This window comes from Budorcas taxicolor, chromosome 9 (assembly GCF_023091745.1).
Source record: "Budorcas taxicolor isolate Tak-1 chromosome 9, Takin1.1, whole genome shotgun sequence".
NCBI classification, from domain to species: domain Eukaryota; kingdom Metazoa; phylum Chordata; class Mammalia; order Artiodactyla; family Bovidae; genus Budorcas; species Budorcas taxicolor.
In genome coordinates this window covers 93,465,159-93,488,616 of record NC_068918.1, presented here as the reverse complement: position 1 = coordinate 93,488,616, position 23,458 = coordinate 93,465,159, and the positions used below count along the sequence as shown (strand labels likewise).

Here is a 23,458-nt window from a genome sequence, read left to right as displayed (position 1 = left end):
GTCTATGGGGTGGCAGAGTCGGACATGACTTAGCAACTGAACAACACTGACACTGCTTGATATCTATCTTCGGTTAGGGTGGATAAAAATCTTTAGAATGAGCTCTGAAGATTTAAAGAGAAAGCGTGACTGAAGGCTTCACAGACATGGGTTCTCACTTGAAGGCCATCTGCACCAAGTGCGCCAGGACGTCCTGTGCATCCAGCGTGATCCGACTGAGGTCTCGGTCCTGCTTGATAAAGTTGAGCAGCTCGGATGCGTTGGCCATCCAGAAGGCAAGGGCCCCTGCAATGTTCTTCTGTTTCTGCAGACAGAAGGCAGCTCCGTAAGCAGCCACACGACAAACAAACAGCACAGACGACAGGAGTGCTCCTGAAAAGCTGCCGAAGATAGACCAGTACCTCCCCATTCTCGCCAGGGCACTGAGCACAGATACCAGACACTTGCAGAAGAATTTGGGTGCAGATGCAGCAATGGGCAGTCAGCCCCACTGCAACTTCTCAGGATTCAGGTACAGAAACATGGCTCTAGTGAGCAACAATTTATGGCACCAGTGCGGAAAGGAGCCATCAATACCAACACCGAATTGGAGGCTGCACTGTATCTGGTAATCTGTGACGCACACACACACGTATCCATGGTTACCCACCGCCACCCTGATACTCGAAGTCACTGGCAAGGACACCAAGCAACTTGGTATCAAGTACTGATCTATCGCGTCATCTCCCGACCACATGAGCAGGCCAGGCAACCTCAGATGAGATCCAAAGAATAGGAACCAAGGATAAACAACAAAGAGGAGAAACAGAACTGTTGTCATTTCATATCCACACTGAAGTGCATTAAGCAAAAGTTATGAAATGCTGATAAAGGTTGCACAGTCAAAAAAGGATTTTAGTACTGCATGTTCCAGCTGCTGAATGAGTGTTATGAGCCTCAGTCCAGTTGTTTTGTACTTTGACATGGAAGCAGCATGAGAAACTCAGCTAAGCCAACACAGCTAGGATCGGCTCCCAGCAGTATGTCCTACCTGATCAACCTGGTCTACTTCCTGGAGAAAAACAGACGAGGGGAAACCAAGCAGAACGAGAGAAAGAAACTCGTAAACAGTCATGATCATTAAAAAAAAATCAAAACACTAACATGAAGGCACGACATGAGGGCACGACATTTAGTTACGCTATTCCATGTTACACACTCCTTGTGGCTGTGAGGAGCTCGGGAAATCTAGGGCATAAAGGAGGGGCTTCCTCCTTTTAACACTGGCACAAAAACTAAGGGAGTTCCTAGACTTTCTCTGTATAGATGTTGCAATGAACAAGTGAATACACCGATTTCTTTGAAAGATTTACAAAGAACGGGCTTCCTAACGTCTCTGAGCAGCCCTGTGTGTGTGAGATGACCTAGAGGTCCATGACCTCAGAGTCTGTTCCCCTGGACCAGCTAGTGAGGATGAAGGCACAGGAAAGACCAACAAAAACACCAAGCGTTGAACACTAAAATGTATCAAAAACTTGTATTATTTCTATACTACAAAGGAGCAAATTGCTTTTTCCAAGTAGGTTTCTTATAAATTAAAGATTTTTAATTATTCTAAAATTCCTCCCTAAAATTCAAGATTCTTTCAATCACACACTAAACCTAGATCTTAAGTATGAAAGCCTTAATAATGTGATTTCACTGCCAGTTCCAGTAAGATAAGCCCATCCCAAGTGTCTGCTGATGGGAGTTTCATAATCTGAAATCCAAGCACGAGGGAGACAGACGGCAGCTCTGAACAACAGCTGAAAGGGAAATCCACATTTGTGTATAAAGTAACAGGAGTAACACGATAGTGCCCAAACAGAAGAGCTTCCTTTTCATCTACTTCCTCCCTCAGGGGAAGGACTCTTAAACTCCTCAGAGTCACAGGCTAACCACTCACACAGGAGAAACCTTTTCTTGAAAATGTTAAAAAAGCCTTCTATGAAAGTTCTAAGGGGATGAAAAGATTAGCTTGCCTCCAACTATCCTGACAGGAAAAAAGCAACCAAATCATCTAACTGTGTCGCTTAAGATCACGTACCTAGAGTGTCACAGCTGAATAATGCTGACAAGTGGTTTAGGAAAACTTTTTTAGAAGTCTGTAAATTTAAGGACTTTAAAGATTAAATCTTCAAGTTACCTCTAAGTGTGAAAACTGTTATGCCAATTTTATCAACTGTAGGCAAACAGTAATAAAGGAAACAAACCATTCTACCAAAAGAACATGCTAATTTTCTGAAATTTGAAAACTGGTTTACGAAAGAAGTTGAACCTGATTTTCATCGTGAGTGAGAAATGTCATCACGTCCACGATACCTATGCCCATGATGAGAAACCCAGAGGCCAACTACCAGCAGCCTGGTGGGGCCACAGTCAAAGAGCGAGTCCTTTCTTACAGCAACTGAAAGATTCTGCAGGTGGTGGTCAGGGACCCGTGGGGCAGGTGATGCAGGGAACTGCTTGGTGGGCGAGGGGTCTTGTCAGGAGGGACAGGGACCCCATGGAGCCAAGAAAAGGCACCCGCACAGCTCTGAGGGCCCTGAATGCGACCCGGCTACTCACTTTATAATGGTCCATTTTACGATACGTGAATCATTTTTTAATTCTCAATGCCCTCTCGCACCTAGTATAATTTTAAGGGTCTTTTTCGCGATCATTGTGTGACACAAACTTTCCCTTCCCTTAAATTTTGTAGGAAAGAAAACAAAAGAAAGGTTTGCATTTCAACTTTTAAGGCTATACAGTTTTGAATCCTGCTTGTACAACTTTTGCTTTAGAAAAAAAATTATTCGGATAAAGTCAAGCATGTAAGCAAATCTGAAACATTAAAAAAAAAAGCAACTGACTCAGTTGATTTGAAAGCTACCGCCAGTCACGGGCTGGTGCGGCCCTGCGTCAGCGCTTACCTGGATCACCCCTTCCATCATGCTCACCATCCTGTTGACGAGGGCCATGACTTTGTGCGTGCGCTCCGCGGGGCTGGCGTCGGGTCTGTACTGGCTGGACAATACGTACCGACACGCCATGTATAGCACGTATGTGGGTGACAGCTTAAAATGGACTGTAGAGCTATTCGTGTAATTTATAATGGCGGATAAAAATGAATCTTCAGCTGTGAAAAGATTTCAAAACAGAAAAAAAGAAACATGAAAACTCAGATGAAGAAAAACGGAATAAGAAATAATTCACTACCAGTAGACTCTGAAATTACTCACAACTTTCCCTGAATTCAATGCTTGCAGGCAGAATCAGGTCAGGCCCAGGAGCATCCTGAGTTCTGAAAGAGCAAAGTGGCCGTCTCTTAAAACCAGGTCACATTCGCTGACATCACCCCAACAGACTGTGGATTCTGCAGCTATTTTTTAAAAGTCAATACTGCATACAGAGTCTTGGCTCATTTTCACGTGGAGCCTATTCCAATATGTGGGTGAGGGAACTGGGGGTCATCCTAGCCCGGCTGCTCACGGGTCAGATCCTGAGTATCTGCTTCTGTCAGGAGAACACAGCCGACCACGAGTCTGTTCTTGATGAAGACGCCCTGCACTGTAGAGATGGGGCTGCCGGGCACCCGCTACCACGATGGCTCGAGTAACAGTGACAGACACCACTGGGAGAAAGAGAAAGTCTAAAGCTCTGAGCTTGAAACTGAGCTCTCACACAAGAGAGGGAAAAACGCCCTAACAGCCGGACACTGCCTGCCTCTCCTGGTCAAGTCAGACGGGCGGTCCCTGCCAGTGCGGCCCGCAGCTGCGCTGTGTCAGCATCTGCTCAGGCGCACAGTGACGGCACCTCAGGGTGACTGAGGCAGCTGACCACAGGGCTATGGGCCGGCTCGGAGAACCGCAGCAGCCCCAGCAACAGTCTCGTCCTGCCAAGTTCGCCTTCTTCGCGCACCAAAGACGAGTAAGGGGAAGATACAACAGGAATCCATTCAAGCTACTATAGACGTCAAAAGTAAAAACAAAAACCTTCTTTTCACCAAATTATGTGCTTCCGAATTTATTACCCAGTCTATAATTTATTAATTTGGATTTAACTCCATGCTTTAGGTATAAAAATGCTCTTAAAATATAATTCAAAAGCTCAATTATTTTTATTTTATTTTTTTTTTTTTTTTTTTTTTTTTTTTAAAAAGGCATCTAGTTGGCTTTTAATACAAAATGAGTCAGAAAGAAAATATACAAGTTATTGAACTAAAAAAACAAACAAACAAAAACCCCCGACAAATACATTTCAGTCACATTCCCTGTCTTCAGCCTAGATTAGGAAACAGGAAATGATGAACCAACCAATGTCTGTCCTTTTGAAGAAGCCTTATTTAAAAAAAAAAAAAGAGGAAAAAATAGAACAACCCCTAAAATCGGGCAGGTGGTTTTAAGAGGCCACTGGAAGCTTGCCTTAGTCATCCTGGCGAACTGGGACACTGGTGGTTTGGAACATGGCTACCTCCTCCTCACTTCTTGCTACTAACAATCTTCATCTGAAGGGAGGATGCTGGCTTGGACATCATTTGGTGCCACTTATGCTGTTTGAGGTCTCAGGGTCAAGCAGTCTTCTGGAGTCTTCCATTCCATATCTTCACTGAATCTCCCCCATATACAGTCTCTTGTCACTGGACGCTGAGAGAATGATGGGTTCATCGGGATGGAAAGCCACTTCATTGATGGAGCCAGCATGGCCCGGTAGCTGATACAAAATCCTCCTGCTTGTGGTATCCCAGACGTAGACAAACCTGTCAGCTGAGCCAGCTGCTATCTTGCTTCCATCAGGTGACCAAGAACATCTCAGAAGATTCTTTTCAAAGTTGTGCACATTTCCTTGAAATATCTTCACACACCGCTCTTTGGGAGCAAATGGCCGGACATCCCAGACCCGCACTGTATTGTCCATTGCATTGGACAAGAGGTAAGAGCCTTCAGAACTTAAACTCAGGCCAGTCACTGAATCTGCATGACCTCTCATCGTGTAGGTCAGCTTATTTTGGCGCAGGTCCCAGACCTTGATATCATTGTCTATTCCACCAGAAATAATCTGATCACTTGTATCATTGAAAGTCACAGCTAAAACTTGGTAGGTGTTCTGAAATGTCTGGATGGCCGCTTTCTTGCGGATATCCCAAAGCTTAACTGTACCGTCGTCACTGCCAGTGCAAACAAGCTGGGGGCCCCTCCTGGCTGGGTAACAGGAATTCACAAAGGAAGTATGCCCCTTCAGTCTTTTAACCCTCTCGCCTGTTTCACTATCCCACACCGCCACAGTTTTATCTGTGGATGCTGAGAAGAGCATACTGCCGTCTGTGTTATAATGAAGTTCCATCACTGCTCCACTGTGTCCCTTCAATGTAGCATAATTATCACAGTCACCATAGACATTCCACAACAATATCAATCGGTCAAATCCTGCAGATGCTAAGGTGGATCCATTGGGGTGAAACTTGCAGCAATAAACTTCCCCTTCATGTCCTGAGAGAAGCATGATTGGGGCTTGAAGGGAGGAACATCTTGGAGGACCCGCTTGCAGCAAAGCTCCCGGCGCCGCCTGCTGCTGCCCGGCTCCAGGGCCCGACCCTGCCGCTCCCAACAGTAATTCATGCCGCTGCCGCTTGACTGGGACCAGTGGCAACTCTGGGCCCTTACGCTTCTGCTGTTCTATCATGGCGGCAGCCGCTCTCCTCAGGCCGCCACTCTCAATTATTTTTAATATGTCTTTCTTACACTGCCGTATTTGTAAACATCTAGAACTGTAGACAAAGCGCTTATTTTTCAATTTAATACCCACAACATGAACCTGGGTAAAGTTCACCAATTTTTTTAACGCTTTATCACTTCAACAAATCTAATAAAAATAAGGAACTTAAATTCTCTTGAAAAATTTAAAAAATGTGTCAGTGATACTTTAAAAGTTATTCCCATCGTTCAAAAAGATTTTTTCCTTGACTAAAATTAGTATTAAATCATTCACTGATTAAGCCTCTCAGATTTTATGACTAAACCAGCGAAGAGAACTGCAGATGTGAAAAACGAGACTGGAAATGGGAAGAACCACGCTTCCATTACCGTCTTCATATCCACAAAGTGACATAGATTTACATTTCAAGGAGAAGTTTAATAAGTCTTGCCAAAACAAAGGACCTTGCAAAAAATTTAATTAAGATATATGCTCATAGAAAAAATAATTTCTAACATACAATTCATCATCACATGGTTATTCTGATGCCACATTATACTACATTTACTTATTAACTGTGTATACTTATTAATTTTTCATATCCTGAAGACATTATGCCCATCAGTCTTCCCCTGCCCCATATCAGTTATTTGCTTCTTCAAATATCTGTGGGCTAAGAACCACTATACATACACCTTGATCACCTTATAAGCAGACGGAGGTACTCCGCATAGTACTAACTCAGCATCCTGAACATCGTACTCTATAACACGCTGCCAAAAACAAGCATGGACACAGAAAGCAGACTACTCATTATTATAGCTAAAAAAAACCTGAAATATAATTCATACTGTAATTATAAAAAAATTCACAAAAAAATACTGAATAATAACCAAAAGCAGACAATAAAAACGAGGTAAAAACATGAGGATCCCGTATGAGTCTACAGATTTAATGACTGGGATGAATGTCACTAAAATCTTAGGAGGCACAGTGCCCTCTGCTGCAAGATGTAAGAACTGCACCTGCAACCTGTCGCTCAACTGGTCCCCGAGCAGCTCTGGCCAATGCCCTGGTTACTGGAGCTGCACGGTCCGAAGGGCTCCATCAACAACCTGAGGTCCACTGCTGACGGTGATGGTGAGAGTCAAACCATGCTCCCTGCTTCCATCTCAGCACCGAACCGAACCATCTGCCCTCCCACACCGAAGCATGCTACCAGTCACAGGGAAACAGGACCCCGACTTATTAAGGTGACGCACACTGAGAAACCCTGAGAAAAGGAAGGAAGAAAAGCTCCAAGCTCTCTGTTCAAAGGATCTAAGCAAGAACACCACCCGCAGCAGAAACGACATCTCGTCTGTCAGAGTCACTGGAGCAGGGAAAGGGCAGGTGGGCACTCTGACTCCTGAACACGGAGCTTCAACGCCACTTCTTCTAGATATGGGTAAAATGACTAGGCTTACTTAAAAATAAAAATTACCAAACGATTAAAATCCTCTAAAAATTCCCTTTCTCCTGTTTTTACAGAGTAGCTACCATATTTAACATAGCAACATTTTAATTCAGTCTCCTATTTCACCCAGACATGGTCGAGGTATAAAGTGAGGGATACGACTGTCAATGAAGCATTTTCTTTTTTAATTCGGTGACATGAAAAGGAAATACCCGTAAGGTTCTGCCCACATCCCAGAGGTGTCAGCTGGACCTTGAGAGCGGACCCCTGACCCAGCCCCTCTGTGCCCGCCCCAGCCCCGGGCACCCAGGGCCCTGCCCCACCTGCTGTCCTGCCGGCGGTAGTCCAGCTGCTGCTCCACGCGGACCATCGGCTTCACCATCCCTCGCTCGGCAGTGCTGGAGGCGGACGGCGTCCTGTCGCTGTCCAGCCTGGCGGCGCTCTGAGCCGGGGAGACATAGGCGCTTAAACAGAGTATGTGGCCAACCGTGTGTGACACCTGGTGTCGCAGGGGATGCGGGCAGGGGCCGGGGAGAGGGGCCACAGTCGTGCACCCGAGCACTCAGAGCCCACGTCCTGGGCAGAGAGGGCCCCCGAGGCATCTGAACCCCACGCGCTTCTCGGGTCAGGACGCAGGAGAGAGCACACGCGCGGTGTGAAGAGGCAGGTCTCTATTTTACTTGTTTTAAGAAAGGATGTGCAAGCTCACTCATGACAGCGCAAACCCCAACAGAGAACTCAGTGCAGAAACTAGCTCACGTCCTGCCCTTAATCGACACAAGGAAAGGACACCCACACAGCAACCCACGTGGGGCATAGAAGCCCCTCCAAGCAGTGCCCACTGTCAGCAGCCTGAGGCCAGTGGGGATGGCGGCCAACGCTCAGAGAACCATCAGAACAGACCAACACATTCAGGTGCAAAGTTCACTGCAGCAAAAATCTCTGCCAGACTTCTCAGTGCCCTCCCTGTAGGCACTGAGCGCAGGCACGGAGCCCGCCAAGCAGGGAGTGACATACCCTGCGCGGAACGCACCTCCCACTCCTTGCATCGCCCCCAAATGAGGCTGCACAGCCTGCTCTGAAAAGACACTTTTCTGCATGTTGTAAACAGCGTGTAGTACGACTTTTATGTTATAGAACAGTGACAGGGAAGTGGAGAGACCCAGCTTCCCCGTGTCCCAGCCACCAACCAACCCACCCTAGGAACCAGGGGCAAGACCGCAACTACAGAGAAAGAAGCAGCTGCCGTCTCAGGCCCAGGTCGAGGCGGGGTGGGAGAGCCTCTCCCCGGCAGCAGGCTGCCACCCAGAGCAAGCACGGTGCAGGAGAGAAGGGTCCCGGGCAAGAGTGGTGCCTGCAGAGAGGAGGAGGTGGCCGGGAGCTGGGACCAAGCTGAGGTCACAAGCGCAGCAGCCGTGACCTCTGGGGTGACCTGATCTGAGCAAGGAGTCCGGTCCTAGAGGACAAGCCTGGGACACACCGCTTGGAGAAAAAGCACAAGCTCCTGGCCTCTGCGGCCATTCCCGCGGACCACGAGACACAGGCTGCCCGCACACAGGCCCCGCAGAGCCTGCACCATGCTTCCCTGCGGGTGTCATCAGAGGTTCACCACTGCCGCCCTGCCACGTTAACACGGTCCTATTGGTGACGGACAAGCACCCACCTTGCTTGCTGGTAAGGCCGTTCCACTGTGAACGTCTCCTCCTAAATCAAAAGTTGTCTCCTGAACAATTCTGTTGAGATAAAACAAGAAAGCCACAGAATTAATAGCTCTCAAATAATCAGAGACAGTCTCTTCTTAACAGTACAAATTGCTAAATATCTGTGCAAAGATCTTCAAGAAATCACTTTACTATCAGACTATGAATCTAATGACTAAAAGCAAACTATACTAACTTTATGAACTGTTTTTTCCAAGACATACTGAATGCTCTCAAGATCGAGTTTTTAAACCAAGGAACACAAAATTGAAAAGAATCATAAAGAAAAAAAGGAGCTCTTCTACTGTGTGAGTTTCTTAATTTTCCAGTGTAACATGGACCCATCTGCACTGCATTCTGGGTCTGTGAACGATGTGACCCGACCATGACGTGATTGCAGAGCTCACGATGGCATGGTGCTCAGGGACGCAGACGAGACAGACACACGGGTCCATCGGCAGCACCAGGCCCATCACCCTGCACAGATCGTCGATGCCAGCTGAGATGTCCGGGGGGCAGCCCACCACCAAGGCTTTGAAGACAGAGAGCCCAGGTCAGCAGCTAAAAGCACACACACGTCAGGCGCCCTTTGAGGAACCGGGGTAAGAGGAGCAAACGAAGCCCGAGCGCAGATAGCCGAGACAGGGACTGAAAGAGAGCAGCAAAGACCCCAAGAGACGGCTCCTTTAGAAGACGAGCAGACAGGCCTCCTGCTGGACTGACCCAGAGGGAGAGAGGGAGGGAGGGAGAGAGAGGGGGAGAGAGGGAGGGAGGGAGAGAGGGGGGGAGAGAGAGAGAGAGAGAGAGAGAGAGAGAGAGAGAGAGAGAGAGAGAGAGAACGGACTCAAGTCAACTGGAGGGACAGCAGCAAAGACCCCAAGAGACGGCTCTTTAGAAGACGAGCAGACAGACCTCCCGCTGGACTGACCCAGAGAGAGAGAGAGGACTCAAGTCAACTGGAAATGAAAGAGAAGACACTATAGTCAACACACAGAGACACGTCAGAACACACCACCATGAACAACAATGCCCCAACTGGACAACCCGGAAGAAATGGATAAACTTCTAGAAACAAAATCTCGCGAGACTAAAGCACGAAGAAACAGAAAATCTGAACAGATTAATCACTGGAAAGGAGAGTGAATCAGTAACCAATGGCCTCCCAACAAACTGAAGTCCAGGACCAGATGGCTTCACTGGTGAGTTCCACCAAACATTTGAAGAAGAGTTAACACAAATGCTCAAACTATTCCAAAACATAGAAGAGGGTGGGGGAACACTTTCAGACTCGTTTTACGAGCCATCATCGCCCTGATGCCAAAAACAAGACGGACACCACAAGAAAAGAGACTTTCAAATCAACATTCCCACTGAGCACAGACGCAAACATTCCAACAAAACATCAGCAAACCCAATTCAACAATACAGTAAGATGCTCATTCACCAAGATAACAGTGACTGATCCCAGCAATGCCAGATGGTTCAACACTCACAAGTCAATCCACGTGGTACACCACGTTAACAAAAAAAGGGTAAAAATCACATGATTGTCTCAACACACACAGAACAAGATTTGACAAAACTCAACATTCATGTATGGGACCCCCCTGGTGGCCCAGTGGTGAACAGGCTGCCTTCCAATGCACGTGGTGTGGGTTTAATTCCTGGTTGGGGAAGTAAGATTGACCCCACATGCTGCGGGGCAACTAAGCCGTGTCCCACTACTAGAGAAGCCCCAGTGTGCTGCAACGAAGACCTGCAGAGCCAAAAACCACGTGTTTCTACACACTAGTAACAGTGTCAGAGGGATTAGGAAAACAATTCCAATTCACTATTGCATCAAAAAGTAGAGAACACCTAAATTTAACCACGGAAGTAAAAACCAAATACACTGAAAACTTTAAGACATTCATCACAGAAATGGAAGAAGACACAAATAAATGGAAGATACGAGATATTTCGTGTTCACGGACTGGAAGAATTAATATAGCTAAAATGTCCATTCTACCCAATGTAAATTTGGAAAACTCAGCAGTGGCCACAGGACTGGAAAAGGTCAGTTTTCATTCCAATCCCAAAGAAAGGCAATGCCAAAGAATGCTCAAACTATCGCACAATTGCACTCATCTCACATGCTAGTAAAGTAATGCTCAAAATTCTCCAAGCCAGGCTTCAGCAATACGTGAACCGCGAACTCCCTGATGTTCAAGCTGGTTTTAGAAAAGGCAGAGGAACCAGAGATCAAATTGCCAACATCCGTCGGATCATGGAAAAAGCAAGAGAGTTCCAGAAAAACATCTACTTCTGCTTTATTGACTATGCCAAAGCCTTTGACTGTGTGGATCACAATAAACTGTGGAAAATTATTCAAGAGATGGGAATACCAGACCACCTGACCTGCCTCTTGAGAAATCTGTATGCAGGTCAGGAATCAACAGTTAGAACTGGACATGGAACAACAGACTGGTTCCAAATAGGCAAAGGAGTACGTCAAGGCTGTATATTGTCACCCTGCTTATTTAACTTCTATGCAGAGTACATCATGAGAAACGCTGGACTGGAAGAAGCACAAGCTGGAATCAAGATTGCTGGGAGAAATATCAAGAACCTCAAATATGCAGATGACACCACCCTTATGGCAGAAAATGAAGAGAAGCTAAAAAGCCTCTTGATGAAAGTGAAAGAGGAGAGTAAAAAAAGTTGTCTTAAAGCTCAACATTCAGAAAACGAAGATCATGGCATCTGGTCCCATCACTTCATGGGAAATAGATGGGGAAATGGTGGAAACAGTGTCAGACTTTATTTTTTGGGGCTGCAAAATCAATGCAGATGGTGACTGCAGCCATGAAATTAAAAGACGCTTACTCCTTGGAAGAAAAGTTAGGACCAACCTAGATAGCATATTAAAAAGCAGAGACATTACTTTGCCGACCAAGGTCCGTCTAGTCAAGGCTATGGTTTTTCCTGTGGTCGTGTATGGATGTGAGAGTTGGACTGTGAAGAAAGCTGAGCGCCGAAGAATTGATGCGTTTGAACTGTGGTGTTGGAGAAGACTCTTGAGAGTCCCTTGGACTGCAAGGAGATCCAACCAGTCCATTCTGAAGGAGATCAACCCTGGGATTTCTTTGGAAGGAATGATGCTAAAGCTGAAGCTCCAGTACTTTGGCCACCTCATGCGAAGAGTTGACTCATTGGAAAAGACTCTGACACTGGGAGGGATTGGGGGCAGAAGAAGGGGACGACCGAGGATGAGATGGCTGGATAGCATCACGGACTCGATGGACGTGAGTCTGAGTGAACTCCAGGAGATGGTGATGGACAGGGAGGCCTGACATACTGCGATTCACGGGGTTGCAAAGAGTCGGACACAACTGAGCGACTGAACTGAACTGAACTGAACTGAACCCAATGTAAGACCAGAAACTATAAAACTGAGAGGAAAACATAGGCAGGACACTCTCTGACATAAATCACAGCAAGATCCTCTGTGACCCATGTCCTAGAGGAATGGAAATAAAAACAAAAATAAACAAGTGGGACCTAATTAAACTTAAAAGCTTTTGCACAGCAAAGGAAACTATAAACAAAGTGAAAAGATAACCCTCAGAATGGGAGACAATAATAGCAAATGAAACAGCTGACCAAGGATTAATCTCCAAAATATACCAGCAGCTCATGCAGCTCTATACCAGGGAAAAAAAAAAAAAAACTCCAACGGAGACATACAGATGGCTATTAAACACGCGAAAAGATGCTCAGCCTCACTCATTATTAGAGAAACACAAGCCCAAACCACAAAGGCGTCACCTCACAGGGTTGGAATGGCCGTCTTCAAAAACTCTGCAAACAACAAACGCTGGAGAGGGGGTGGAGGAAAGAGAACCCTTTAGCACTGTTGGTGGGAATGTAAACTGATGGAGATTCCTTAAAAAAAAAAAAAAAACCTAGGAATAAAACTAGCACATGATCCACTACTGAGCATATACCCTGAGAAGATCAAAACTGAAGACACAGGTGCCCCGACGTTCATCGCTGGGACAGGGAAACCTCCTGGCTGTCCATGGACAGATGAACAGAGCTGTGGGGCGCCACAGCTAGTTATGGATGTACATATAAGTACCAGTATAGTCAACTACTAAGCCGTTTCCACTAGTTTCGCAGGAGAAAGATACTAGTGATCAAGTTCCACAGCGGCACCACCCTGACATGATCTCGGCTCACCCGGAGACGTGACTAGATAAGACACTGCAGCCCCACAAAGCAGGACCCTCTGCGGCAAAACAGCAGCAGGAGGCCGAGCTCTCACAGACGCACATCCGAGCAAGACCGAGAGACTGACGGGGGCACAGAAGCTCACAGGACTGTTTGCGACAGGGATGCTACAGTGAACACCATCGGAAGGGAGACAGCACAACGCCTAGAAGCCAGCCCAGCTGCAGACAAGAGGCGTGGCGAGGCTGGATCCCCCGCTGAGGAGCCGCCAGGAGACAACGTGGGAGACGGAAGGCCCAGGCACAGCTGGAAGCGGCCTGGGAGGCCAGGGCGGGCATGCGACACCGCGGGGCAGGCCACGCGTCTGCTGACCCGGGACCCCCGCCCAGCAGCCTGAACACCAGAAGCAGGGAAGCCCTGGGCCAGCACACTCGCTGACAACAGTCACTGCCAGAGAGGGCACCCTCCTCCCGGCCCGCAGGCAGTGAGCGCTCCCTTTCCAGCCACAGGCTCGCGTCGCAGGTCCTCAGAGAGGCGCCAGGGGGAGCCACAGCACCACAAGTTCCTTAAAGAAGACCCCGTTCTATCACCAGAACACAAGCGGCAGCTGCGTCGCAACAAAACCCAACAGCAGCCTAGTCGTCTAGATTCAGAACACTCTAACTCAAAGTACGGCTTTAAAGTATCAGCTAAAACACAAAATTTAAAGAGAATTTAAAAAACAGCCACAAGCTCCAATTTCAAGACGAAGTCAAGACCTTCCTTTCTTCTTCTCTGAAACGAACCCAAACCCAGCCTGAACCACAGACGGTGAATTCTGAATTTTTAGAAATTGAAAGACAGCAAAACACAGTCCCCGGCTAACTCGCATCTGCTCCGGCATGATTGCGCTCTCCGGAATCCTCAGAGGCACCAGTGCTCTTACCCAGACTTATGCCTGGGGCCCTTCGCGGTCAGGCCCCCGTCCACGGGTCTCTTGGGGAGCGTGTGGTCCTGGCTGGGGTCCACGAACTTGAACACGTGGGACGCCCCGAACTGCACCTTCACCCCGCTCTGCAGCATCGTGGTCTCCGAGATGCGCTGCCCACCCACGTAGGTCTCCGCGTCCATGCTCCTCGGCGTGACCGTGACCACCCCGTCCATGTTCGTGAGGTCACAGTGATGGGGCTGAATGCCTGAACCAAACAACTGGGAAGGAAGGAAAATCCAAGGAACTTCCATCAAGCACAGAGCATTTAAAACTGAATTTTAAGACTCTGGAGTCCCCCTTTCATGATAAATATAACCTAATAAACTCTGGATTTTGGGTGGTTTCAGGGAACTTCCCTCAATGGTAAAAAAGTAATAAATACTGTCAAATAGCTATTTCACTTTTAGCTTCCAGAAGCTTGATGCAAGGCACACTAAAAAGCATACGGTCTTCTCGCATGCTATGAGATGATGACGGATCTATCCAGGCGGATCGCTGGAGCGCTCTGCCGTGGGCAGGATGGAGGAGGACACGGGTCCTCGGCCCCGTGGCTCCACAGCTGAGAAATGAGAGCAGAGAGAGTGGCCTGCCGAGCTCGGCCCCAAGAGGCAAGGGCCGAACGTCCTCACGCACAGACACCCAGGACCTGGCCCAGTCCAGCCCGAGCCTCCCACTGCATGTGGGCCCGGGGACGCGCCTGCCCGTATTGTCTCTTGAAGCACCCTATAAAAGCAGCCCCGTGTCCCGGAGAAAAGCGAGCAGGCCAGGGCCCTGGGGGTGCTGGAGGACCGACGCTCACGCCGCAGCCAGGAGCTCGCGCAGCCAGGAGCTCGCGCAGCCAGGAGCTCGCACGCCGCCTGTCTCTACGGCCCCACCCACCGCCCACGCACCTGGATGGAGCTGTCGTCGAACTTCTCGGTCCCGACCTCGGTGACGCTGAGCTGAAGGCGGTAGAGCTTTGGCTTGTCTCTGGAGTCAGAACCGTCTGCGGGAGGAGAACAGGCTTCACTTCGAGTCAAATCACAAGGCTCTCGCCACATGATTTGAAACAAGCAAACGGGCAATCCTTGAAAAGACAACCACGCAGTTCCCAGGGTTTCTTCTCAAAGAACTCCCCAGGTTCACATCCTACAGTTTAACTAGCTGGATGCACAAAACGCAGATGAAGACACGAGCGTATCAGCTTCTGCTTACTACACTGCAAGGCACCAGTACCAGCGCTCCTGCCAAGCTGCTTACCGCATAAAAAGCGCTTCCCAGCCACATGGTCCTGGACCCATTGGGTCCTGAATGAAGACCAGGGAGGAGACGGGGTGCCTCCAGACTGGCCGTTGCCCCGCAAGCCCAGCACACAGCCCACAGGCCCATCCTGGACCCAGGGGCAGACCCGGGGAGGCGGCCCCATCCCGGACCCAGGGGCAGACCCGGGGAAACACGAGCCCCATCCCAGACCCAGGGGCAGACCCAGGGAAACGCAAGCCCTCTCCTGGACCCAGGGGCAGACCCAGGGAAACGCAAGCCCCATCCCGGACCCAGGGGCAGACCCGGGGAAACGAGAACCCCATCCCGGACCCAGGGGCAGACCCGGGGAAATGCGAGCTCTCTCCTGGACCCAGGGGCAGACCCGGGGAGGCGGCCCCACGCCACTCCCCAGCCGCCACCGCACTGAGTACCAGTCGGAACTGTGGTGAGGCGCCCACCTCCCCAGAGCGCAACTGGGGAGAAGCATAAATGGAGACTGGAGCTTTCTGTGTCATTTTAAACTTCCCGGAACCGCGGAGATGTTCCCCCTGGCTGCGCATGAACTTCTCTGACCTGATGGGGTGGCCAGGGGGTCGAGGAGGAGGGGGAGGGGGACCACATGCGCTGAGACCCCTGCCCACTGAGGCCCGGACACTCAACCCCAGATCCCCGCTAGCGCAGGCCACTCTGACCCCAGCCCCGGCGCAGAGGTGGGGACGGGCCTCAGCCCTGACATGGTTGTATCAGGACGCGGTCCCGGGCCGGAGAGCAGCCTCGCGGGTCCCCGCCGCACCGGAGGCTCGCTGACTTCAGACCCACTCACCGAGGGGTCGGGGATGAGCACACCAGAGCACACACAGGATGGCCCCAACTCTCACAGACCACAACCCCGGGAACACGGGCAGGCAAGCCGTCAGGACGGCCGCTGACTTGTGAGCGCACAAAGCAGCAGCCTGGTGACAGGCTTCCTCTCTGCAGGCCACCGCAGCAACCTGAGATCGGGCGAGGAGGAGACCGAGCCGGGCTCCATGGGCTCCGCCCCAAAGAGACCCCACACGGGGCACCCCGGCCGGAGGTGGCCACAGCTGAAGCCTCCTCTGAGCCATTCTGTGTCACCTCCAAGTGCTGACTCAGAATGGGGCATCCATCGTGTGGGGCCTTCCTGGATGGACCAGTTCCGTCAGAACTGCCAGGGGCGTGTTACTCTGCTGCCTTTCAACACCTCGGGCAGCCCTGGGGTCAGTCCCGGCTGAGAGGCATCGTCAGCCCTGCTGCGCCCCCGCGGCGGCCGCTTCCTCATCCCCCACCCCCAAGCTCCGGCGCGGAAGGGCGTCTTAAATGGTCTCTTTACACCTGGCACTCAGCACGGACCGTGGTCCACAGCGCGCATCTGGTAAAGCCGGGACCGGTTAACAGTGAGTAGCTACTAACTAAAAACGAAGAGAACAGAATAATGCAATATGGCCACACAAAATTACACTAATGAATCACAAAGAAAGCAAAAGAAGCAAATTAGTGATCAAGAACAATTCTCTCAATTACAATGTTAAAAAAAAAAAAGAAGAATATGAAAAACGTGTTTAGCGGTGACAGAAAAATGAACAGATGCTTTCTTCTGAAATTCTGAATGCTTCTGAAGGGCATCTGGTGAGCTAATAACCTGATAATACAAACTTTTTTACATGGACATTTACAGCCACGAATTTAGAAGCATAACAAGAAAGGAGAAGGCAATGGCACCCCATTCCAGTGCTCTCGCCTGGAGAATCCCACGGGCGGAGGAGCCTGGCGGGCTACAGTCCACAGGGTCGCTGTCAGTCGGACACGACTGAGCGACTTCACTTTCAGGAACTGGAGAAGGAAATGGCAACCCCTCCAGTGTTCTTGCCTGGAGAGTCCCAGGGAAGGGGGAGCCTGGGGGGCTGCCGTCTATGGGGTCGCAGTCGGACACGACTGAAGGGACTCAGCAGCAGCAGCAAGAAAGGGAGCGCTACAGACGTCCCCATCCTCTCCTTTCTCACCACTTCCCTGAGGCAGAAGCCTGCCGACAGGCGAGCAGAAGCCACCTTTCCAAGTCCCTCCTCTCTCACTGCTCCCCAGGAATAACACGAGAGACACCTTCACAGGTGTGTCCTGAGTACCCGAAACGGGGGACACAGGTGCCAGAGACAGAGGGGAGCCCAGGGGCCGTGCGGAGAAACGGAAATGGAGGCAAGGGATGTGCAAGCAGCCGACTTGTCCTCGCGGGTCCGCGCGCCCCTCCTCAGCAAGAGCAGTCATCTCAGGGGCCGGACACTGTGTAACACAAACGCTGTGTAACACAAACCCTTCCGTGTTTCCCTTCTGTGAACAGGAGTTCTGTAAGCACTGCTTCTGCCTGCAGGGCGGGAACACCCTTCTCCCTTCAAGCTCTGGCGTGGCCCAAAGGCGGAGGTAAGTCCTCTTGAGGAACCCAACCACACACACCAGAGCTTCTCCCCAGAGGTTTTCAAAGTTTTTTTAACTTTTGTGCTTTGGCCTTAAAAATACGTGTTGTTGTCCAGTCGTGTCCGACTCTGCGACCCCACGGACTGCGGCATGCCAGGCTTCCCTGCCCTTCACCATCTCCTGGAGTTTGCTCAAACTCATGTCCATCGAGTCAAATAGGTGTGCAACACAATCACATGGTCTAAAATTCAAAAGGCACAAAAAGTCCAGGTAAGACACCCCACCTCCACCCAGAAGCAAACCTGCAGCATCCACCTTTAGCGGATGGAACAACCTGATGACCAGCTTCTTCCTTCTCCGGTGCTCACACACCTGTCAGAGACCCACTCAGGGCTACCGAACAAGCTGCAGAAAACCCGGTCCGACATCCAACACCTGACTCACTGGTGTTTCCTCTGAAATTCACCCTGAATTTCATTTCCCAACTCTGCCAGCACGCCTCCACCACTGTGCACTCTGCCCCGCACGCTGGTCTGCTGCGGCTTTCTCCAGCACTCCCAGAGACCACTCTGAACACAGCCTGAGAGCGAGTCCAAGGGCGCCTGCATTCTCGGTCGGCAGCACGTCCACACAGTCAGCTCGGCCTCTACCCCGACCACCGCCTCGGGGCGGCCGGCTGGACGAAGGGGCCGGGGTCCTGCCGGCCACCCCCCGCGGATTGAGCGGGGGGACTCGCGCACCTACGGAGGGCTGACCAGGAGCACGCCCTGGCGCCGTGCTGGACGCCAGAGATGCACAGTGAGGAAGCGGATGATGGTCACGTGCCCAGAGAGCTCACACTCAGCAAACCAAGAGAACAGTTATGAAACCACCAAATAAGAAATGTGAATCTTACTTAAACATGACTATCAAGAGAATATTTTCACTAACTCTATTAGAAAAAAAAAAAATTCCAAAATACTAAGTCTCCTCAAATAGAACTGGCATAAAAACTAAGGGCACTTTAGGGAAGCTGATGCCTGTATCATGCGTATTTCTGGTATACACCAGGTGAAAAAAGAAATGTATTTCTCTCTCTATTGTTCCATTATTTTAGAGTATGAAATTAAAAAACACAGGAAGACATTAGAGTCCTTTTCAGGAATAAAATAATAACTGAAACATGTCTAAGACTCTATTTATATATTATATCAAAATAGGTGATAAATACTGCTTGATCTCTGGGTTGGGAAGATCCCCTGGAGGAGGGCATGGCAAGCCACTCCAGTGTTGTTGCCTGGAGAGTCCCATGGACAGAGGGGCCTGGTGGGCTGCAGTCCGTGGGGACCACAGAGCCAGACACGGCCGAGCGACTAAACGCAGCACACGGCGCAGGTGATAAGCGCCACTCGTTTCTGTTTTTCTTTAGAAAATGAGCAAACCCCCCCCCGACTCCAAGTTTGGCTAATATCTGATGAAGATCTGTATGATCAGTTTGGACAAAGTTCAACAAACCAATATAAGATGCTAAAAGGTGAATAAGCTTTATACATGAGAACGTATTTGACTATTACATTCAACATGCAGAAAGTGACATTTAAAATATAAAACGAATCGCTAGTCTAGGTTCGATACAGGATGCAGGATGCTTGGGGCTGGTGCACTGGGATGACCCAGAGAGATGATATGGGGAGGGTGGTGGGAGGGGGTTCAGGGCTGGGAACTCATGTACACCTGTGGTGGATTCATGTCAGTGTATGGCAAAACCAATACAGTATTGTAAAGTAAAAAAATAAAATGAATAAATAAATAAAAGTGGAAAAAAAAAAGAAAGTAAAACAGGCCAAAGAAATAATTCCATGTACTATCTAAGATAGACTCTACTGCACAAAAATTGAGAAACAAACCCCAAGTAAGAAACACAACTCTGCTGACAAGAGCTGAGTTTCAACCAGGAGAACGAGGAAAGCACTAAGACACCCTGCATCCGGTGCGGACGCCAGTGAGGGCCCCACTAGGGGCCAGGGGTGAGTGGCACCCTCTGGCCAGTGGGCTCCTCCTCTGCAGCCTCCTGGGGCATCACACACGTGGCCCTCCCCACGCGCTGTGCCCCACCTCTCAGCCCAGGCCCTCTCTCTCTGGGCCTGGGTCTCAGGCTGTCTGTTCCCCGTCCGTCTCCTCCTCCCCTGCCTCGCCCCCTCTTCTTGATTGTCTTGCGGGAGAGCGGAGTCGACGGTCGAGAAAACCACTCTCTCCCTTCTTCACTTCAAATTCTCACTTAAAACTTATCCTGAACAAAAGAACTGCAAATTTCTGCAAAACAAGCTTCTCGTAAATGAATTCTGGATATGGAACAATACTAGATACGTATAAAATGATAGGACATTAAACTCTTAAGAAACGTTATTTATATTAATTGAAAAACGAACACATCACGCATGTGGTCAGTTCGCATCATTCTGCCCGTGAGGCGGTTAGTGCTCTAGGTAGGAGAGTAGTAGGAAGCATAGCGTTACCTTCAGAAGTGCGATAGCCGTAGCAGGCAAAGTGGCTCCTTCTCCCTGGGGTCGGAGACATGCACGGCACCCAGGTGAAGGCCGCAGCAGGACAGAGGCCATGCAGAAGGCGTGGGGGAGAGACAGAGAGGGTGAGCTGCAGGGGCGACTGTCCGTGGGAAAAGCGCATCACCCGAGCCTGGGGCGCGGACACGACAGCCGTGCTCCACGCGGCGCGCACGAGAGGCCGCGGCCCGCTGTTGGGGAGACACTGAGACGACAGGTGAGTGCCAAGGGCGGGCAGCTGCCAGTCCAGCACAAGGAGGCCCCCCCCGCCTGGGCAGCCGACTGCTTCTGCCCAGAGAAGGAACGTGACTCGCTGCCCCCGTCCCCCCCAAAAGACAGTGGAAGCGTCCACCCACATCTCAGGAGCCTGGACAACCCCTGCGGGCCTCAGCTCCCCCCACTCCCACAGGGGACACGTGCTGGCGGACACGCAGCGATGCGGTCCTCACCCCCGACCCGCCAGCACGCAGCGGCGGGCGGCAAACACCCCCTCACTCCACGTGCAGACCGTGCTTAGCGCGCAGCGGCCACACCGGCAGGCCTGGGGGCTCTGGGGTGAGAAGCCCGTGGCAGGCACTGGGCCTGCCTCCGTGACCCCCAAGTGTGGCCTCCATGAGCAGACAGGCTCCCCCGCGGCCCCGCACCTGGCAGGGCGGCAGAACCCCGGGCGCACGACGCCCGCCTGCTCAGACTGAGACCACGAATCGCACGAGGGCAGTGAGACCTCTGGCCCCTCTGCACCCGCTGCCCAGGCATGGGCGGCAGCTCCGCGACCTTGACTGGAAGTGGCGGGGGCCGTGCGTGATGCACGCTGCCAGTGTCCAGTGGCAAGCAGGACACAGCTGGCATCTGCGCAGGATCCCCCCATCCATCCCTCTACACCTGTGAAACAGTTCTATGCAGTTTACAACCTGGGAGACGCTAAGTGTGAGGTAAGCAGTCAAAACAGCACTTCTCGCCGAAACGTGAGTCCCAAGGTCGGGGGTTTAATCTGACTTGCTGCCGCTCCACCTCCAAGGCCCAGAACAGCGTCTGCCACCTAGGAAGCACTCGGGGAGCACTTGTCATCCTATCTCTGCTACCACCCAAGTCAACTTGCTGTTTTTCATTTCAAACTATTCTATGTTAGCTGCTGTGTATGAAGTCTCTATGGGCTAATACTACTATCTTCAAACACTTTGGTTTGGGAGAAAATAATCATTAATTTCCAGCACGTAATGCAAACTTTTAAAGGACAGACCCAATGCCCAAAGACCAAGTTTCAAAACCAACGGCCGTCTCCCAGCCGCCGCGCACCGCTCCCACGGCTGAGCACCAACCCCCACACCCGGACGCAGACACGCCAGGCTTCCAAACCGAAGTGTGCATGACCTTTTCAGCCAGAGAACTCAGAGACAGAGCAATACTCACATTTCCCCACAAACAGCTGATCGATTTTCAAAAACCTTCAGACATAGAAGCTACTGCCTGCAGCACAGGGCCACGGACTATAAACTACACCCTCAGCCGAGACAGCAGCCATTCACCTGCATCAACAGCACACCACCCAGCGGACGCCCTGGACCACAGGGACCACGGCCCATCATTAGTGAGCCATAATTTTGTGAGCAAAAATAAATACTCAGGAATCAAAGAGCAAAACATACTTCCTGCCCAAGGATCCATAGGCTATCTCCGTAACAGTTTGCTTTCAGCTAACCTTTTCTAGGAGTACTTGCTAAGCTTCATTTAAAAGAAACTCTGGGTGGGAAGGTCGACTCTGCTCTTGATAGCATTTTACGGTACAGGTCACACAGCACCATTTTAACCAAATAAACAGAAATGACTCAGTTCAGCTGAATGACACACGTGTCACACACTTATCAAGTATGTAAGCAGATTAAGTACATTATATAACAATGTGTGTGTATAAGACATTTTAAGAAAGTCAGTGTATTTCTCTACCTGATGGCTAACTTGTAACAACAGCTTTAGCTTAAGAGAGTGAAACACACACACAGTCTAGAAGGCTGACCCAATGTACACTCAGTCTATTAGCACTTAAAACTATGCACACAGCCTCCTCTGACGCATGGGCTTCCTGGATAGACAGCTATGTTTCCAGATATTCTCTAGGGCGCTCACACACTGAGCGACGGTGTGACACACACACACACCTGCCTCTAGAAAGTCTGTCCTGAGAAAAGCACGTCTCGGTGTCCTGATTTTTAGTAGCTTAAGGATTTTACAAGTTTATTTTGGGAAAAAAATTTTTTAAAGGGAGTCGATCATTTAAACGTCTCAAACCTCTCTGTACTCACTACTTAAGATTTTGTTTTTCAATATCCATTTTTGTGCACAGTAGGTTTATTCTTATGCATAAGCATACATATCCTAGGATCTTAAGGGTTTGTTTTTTAATAACTACCATCTTATGATGGCTACTAAAAAAAGAAAAGGATGTCAACCAAAAGACAGGCCGTCCGAGTAAGGGTCACCACAAAGCGCAGCACGCCCAGCGTGGCCCTGCTCACCCGGGCTCAGCTCCACGAGGTAGGGCAGCTTCTCGGGGGGCAGGGCGGAGCCGTAGGCCGGCCCGTCGGCTCTCTCCTTCCCCTGCAGGGGCTTCCCGTCCGTCTGCTTCTTACTTTTCTTTGGGATGTGGTCTGGCGGCCTCCTCTTCAACTGAAAGACTAAAATCCCTAGAACAGAAACACTAAATTATCAACTGACTCAAGTGAATGTTGATGAACAGCTGATCGACCATCAACTGCCCAAGGTTCCTCAGGAAAATGCAATTTAACATCTCCCAAGGTGGCTCCAGTGGTCAAGAATCCACCTGCCAATACGGGAGACACAGGAAACCTGGTTTGAGCCCTGGGCTGGGAAGGTCCCCTGGAGGAGGAAACAGCAACCCACTCCAGTACCCTTGCCTGGAGAATCCCTTGGACAGCGGAGCCTGGGGGACTACAGTCCATAGGGGTGCAAAGAGGTGGACACAACTGAAGCAACTTAGCATCGCATACCATTGCCCAAGGCATAATTAACAGAAGCTCACGCAATTTAACTTTGTGTTCTTGAAAACTCTTGTAAGCAATTTCCCCAAAGCATTTTAAATTAACAATTATGCAAACACGCTATATGCTTTAAAAACAACCTATTTCAGAATAAACGCTTCTATTGGCAAATGACCCTATGATCGATATGGCCATACACACATGTGGGAACACAGCTCACATGA

General features: G+C 50.0%; 2 protein-coding genes across 3 annotated transcripts in view; both read right to left on the bottom strand.

Annotated features, from left to right (window-relative positions):
• The window catches only part of AFDN (afadin, adherens junction formation factor), a 114,132-nt gene that overhangs the window by 39,586 nt on the left and 51,088 nt on the right, over window positions 1–23,458 (bottom strand). For both annotated transcript variants that reach the window (XM_052645878.1, XM_052645879.1), the window contains exons 8-16: window positions 22,752–22,919; window positions 14,920–15,014; window positions 13,985–14,247; window positions 8,811–8,880; window positions 7,471–7,589; window positions 3,240–3,301; window positions 2,931–3,136; window positions 1,031–1,051; window positions 159–304 (exon numbers count right to left, since the gene is read on the bottom strand). In XM_052645878.1, the coding sequence (XP_052501838.1) occupies window positions 159–304; window positions 1,031–1,051; window positions 2,931–3,136; window positions 3,240–3,301; window positions 7,471–7,589; window positions 8,811–8,880; window positions 13,985–14,247; window positions 14,920–15,014; window positions 22,752–22,919 (1,150 nt within the window). The remainder of the gene's footprint in view (window positions 1–158; window positions 305–1,030; window positions 1,052–2,930; window positions 3,137–3,239; window positions 3,302–7,470; window positions 7,590–8,810; window positions 8,881–13,984; window positions 14,248–14,919; window positions 15,015–22,751; window positions 22,920–23,458) is intronic.
• On the bottom strand, window positions 4,248–5,695 carry LOC128053367 (U5 small nuclear ribonucleoprotein 40 kDa protein-like). Its single transcript, XM_052645880.1, has one exon. It carries the CDS (start codon window positions 5,677–5,679, stop codon window positions 4,603–4,605), a length of 1,077 nt encoding a protein of 358 aa, XP_052501840.1. The 5' UTR covers window positions 5,680–5,695; the 3' UTR covers window positions 4,248–4,602.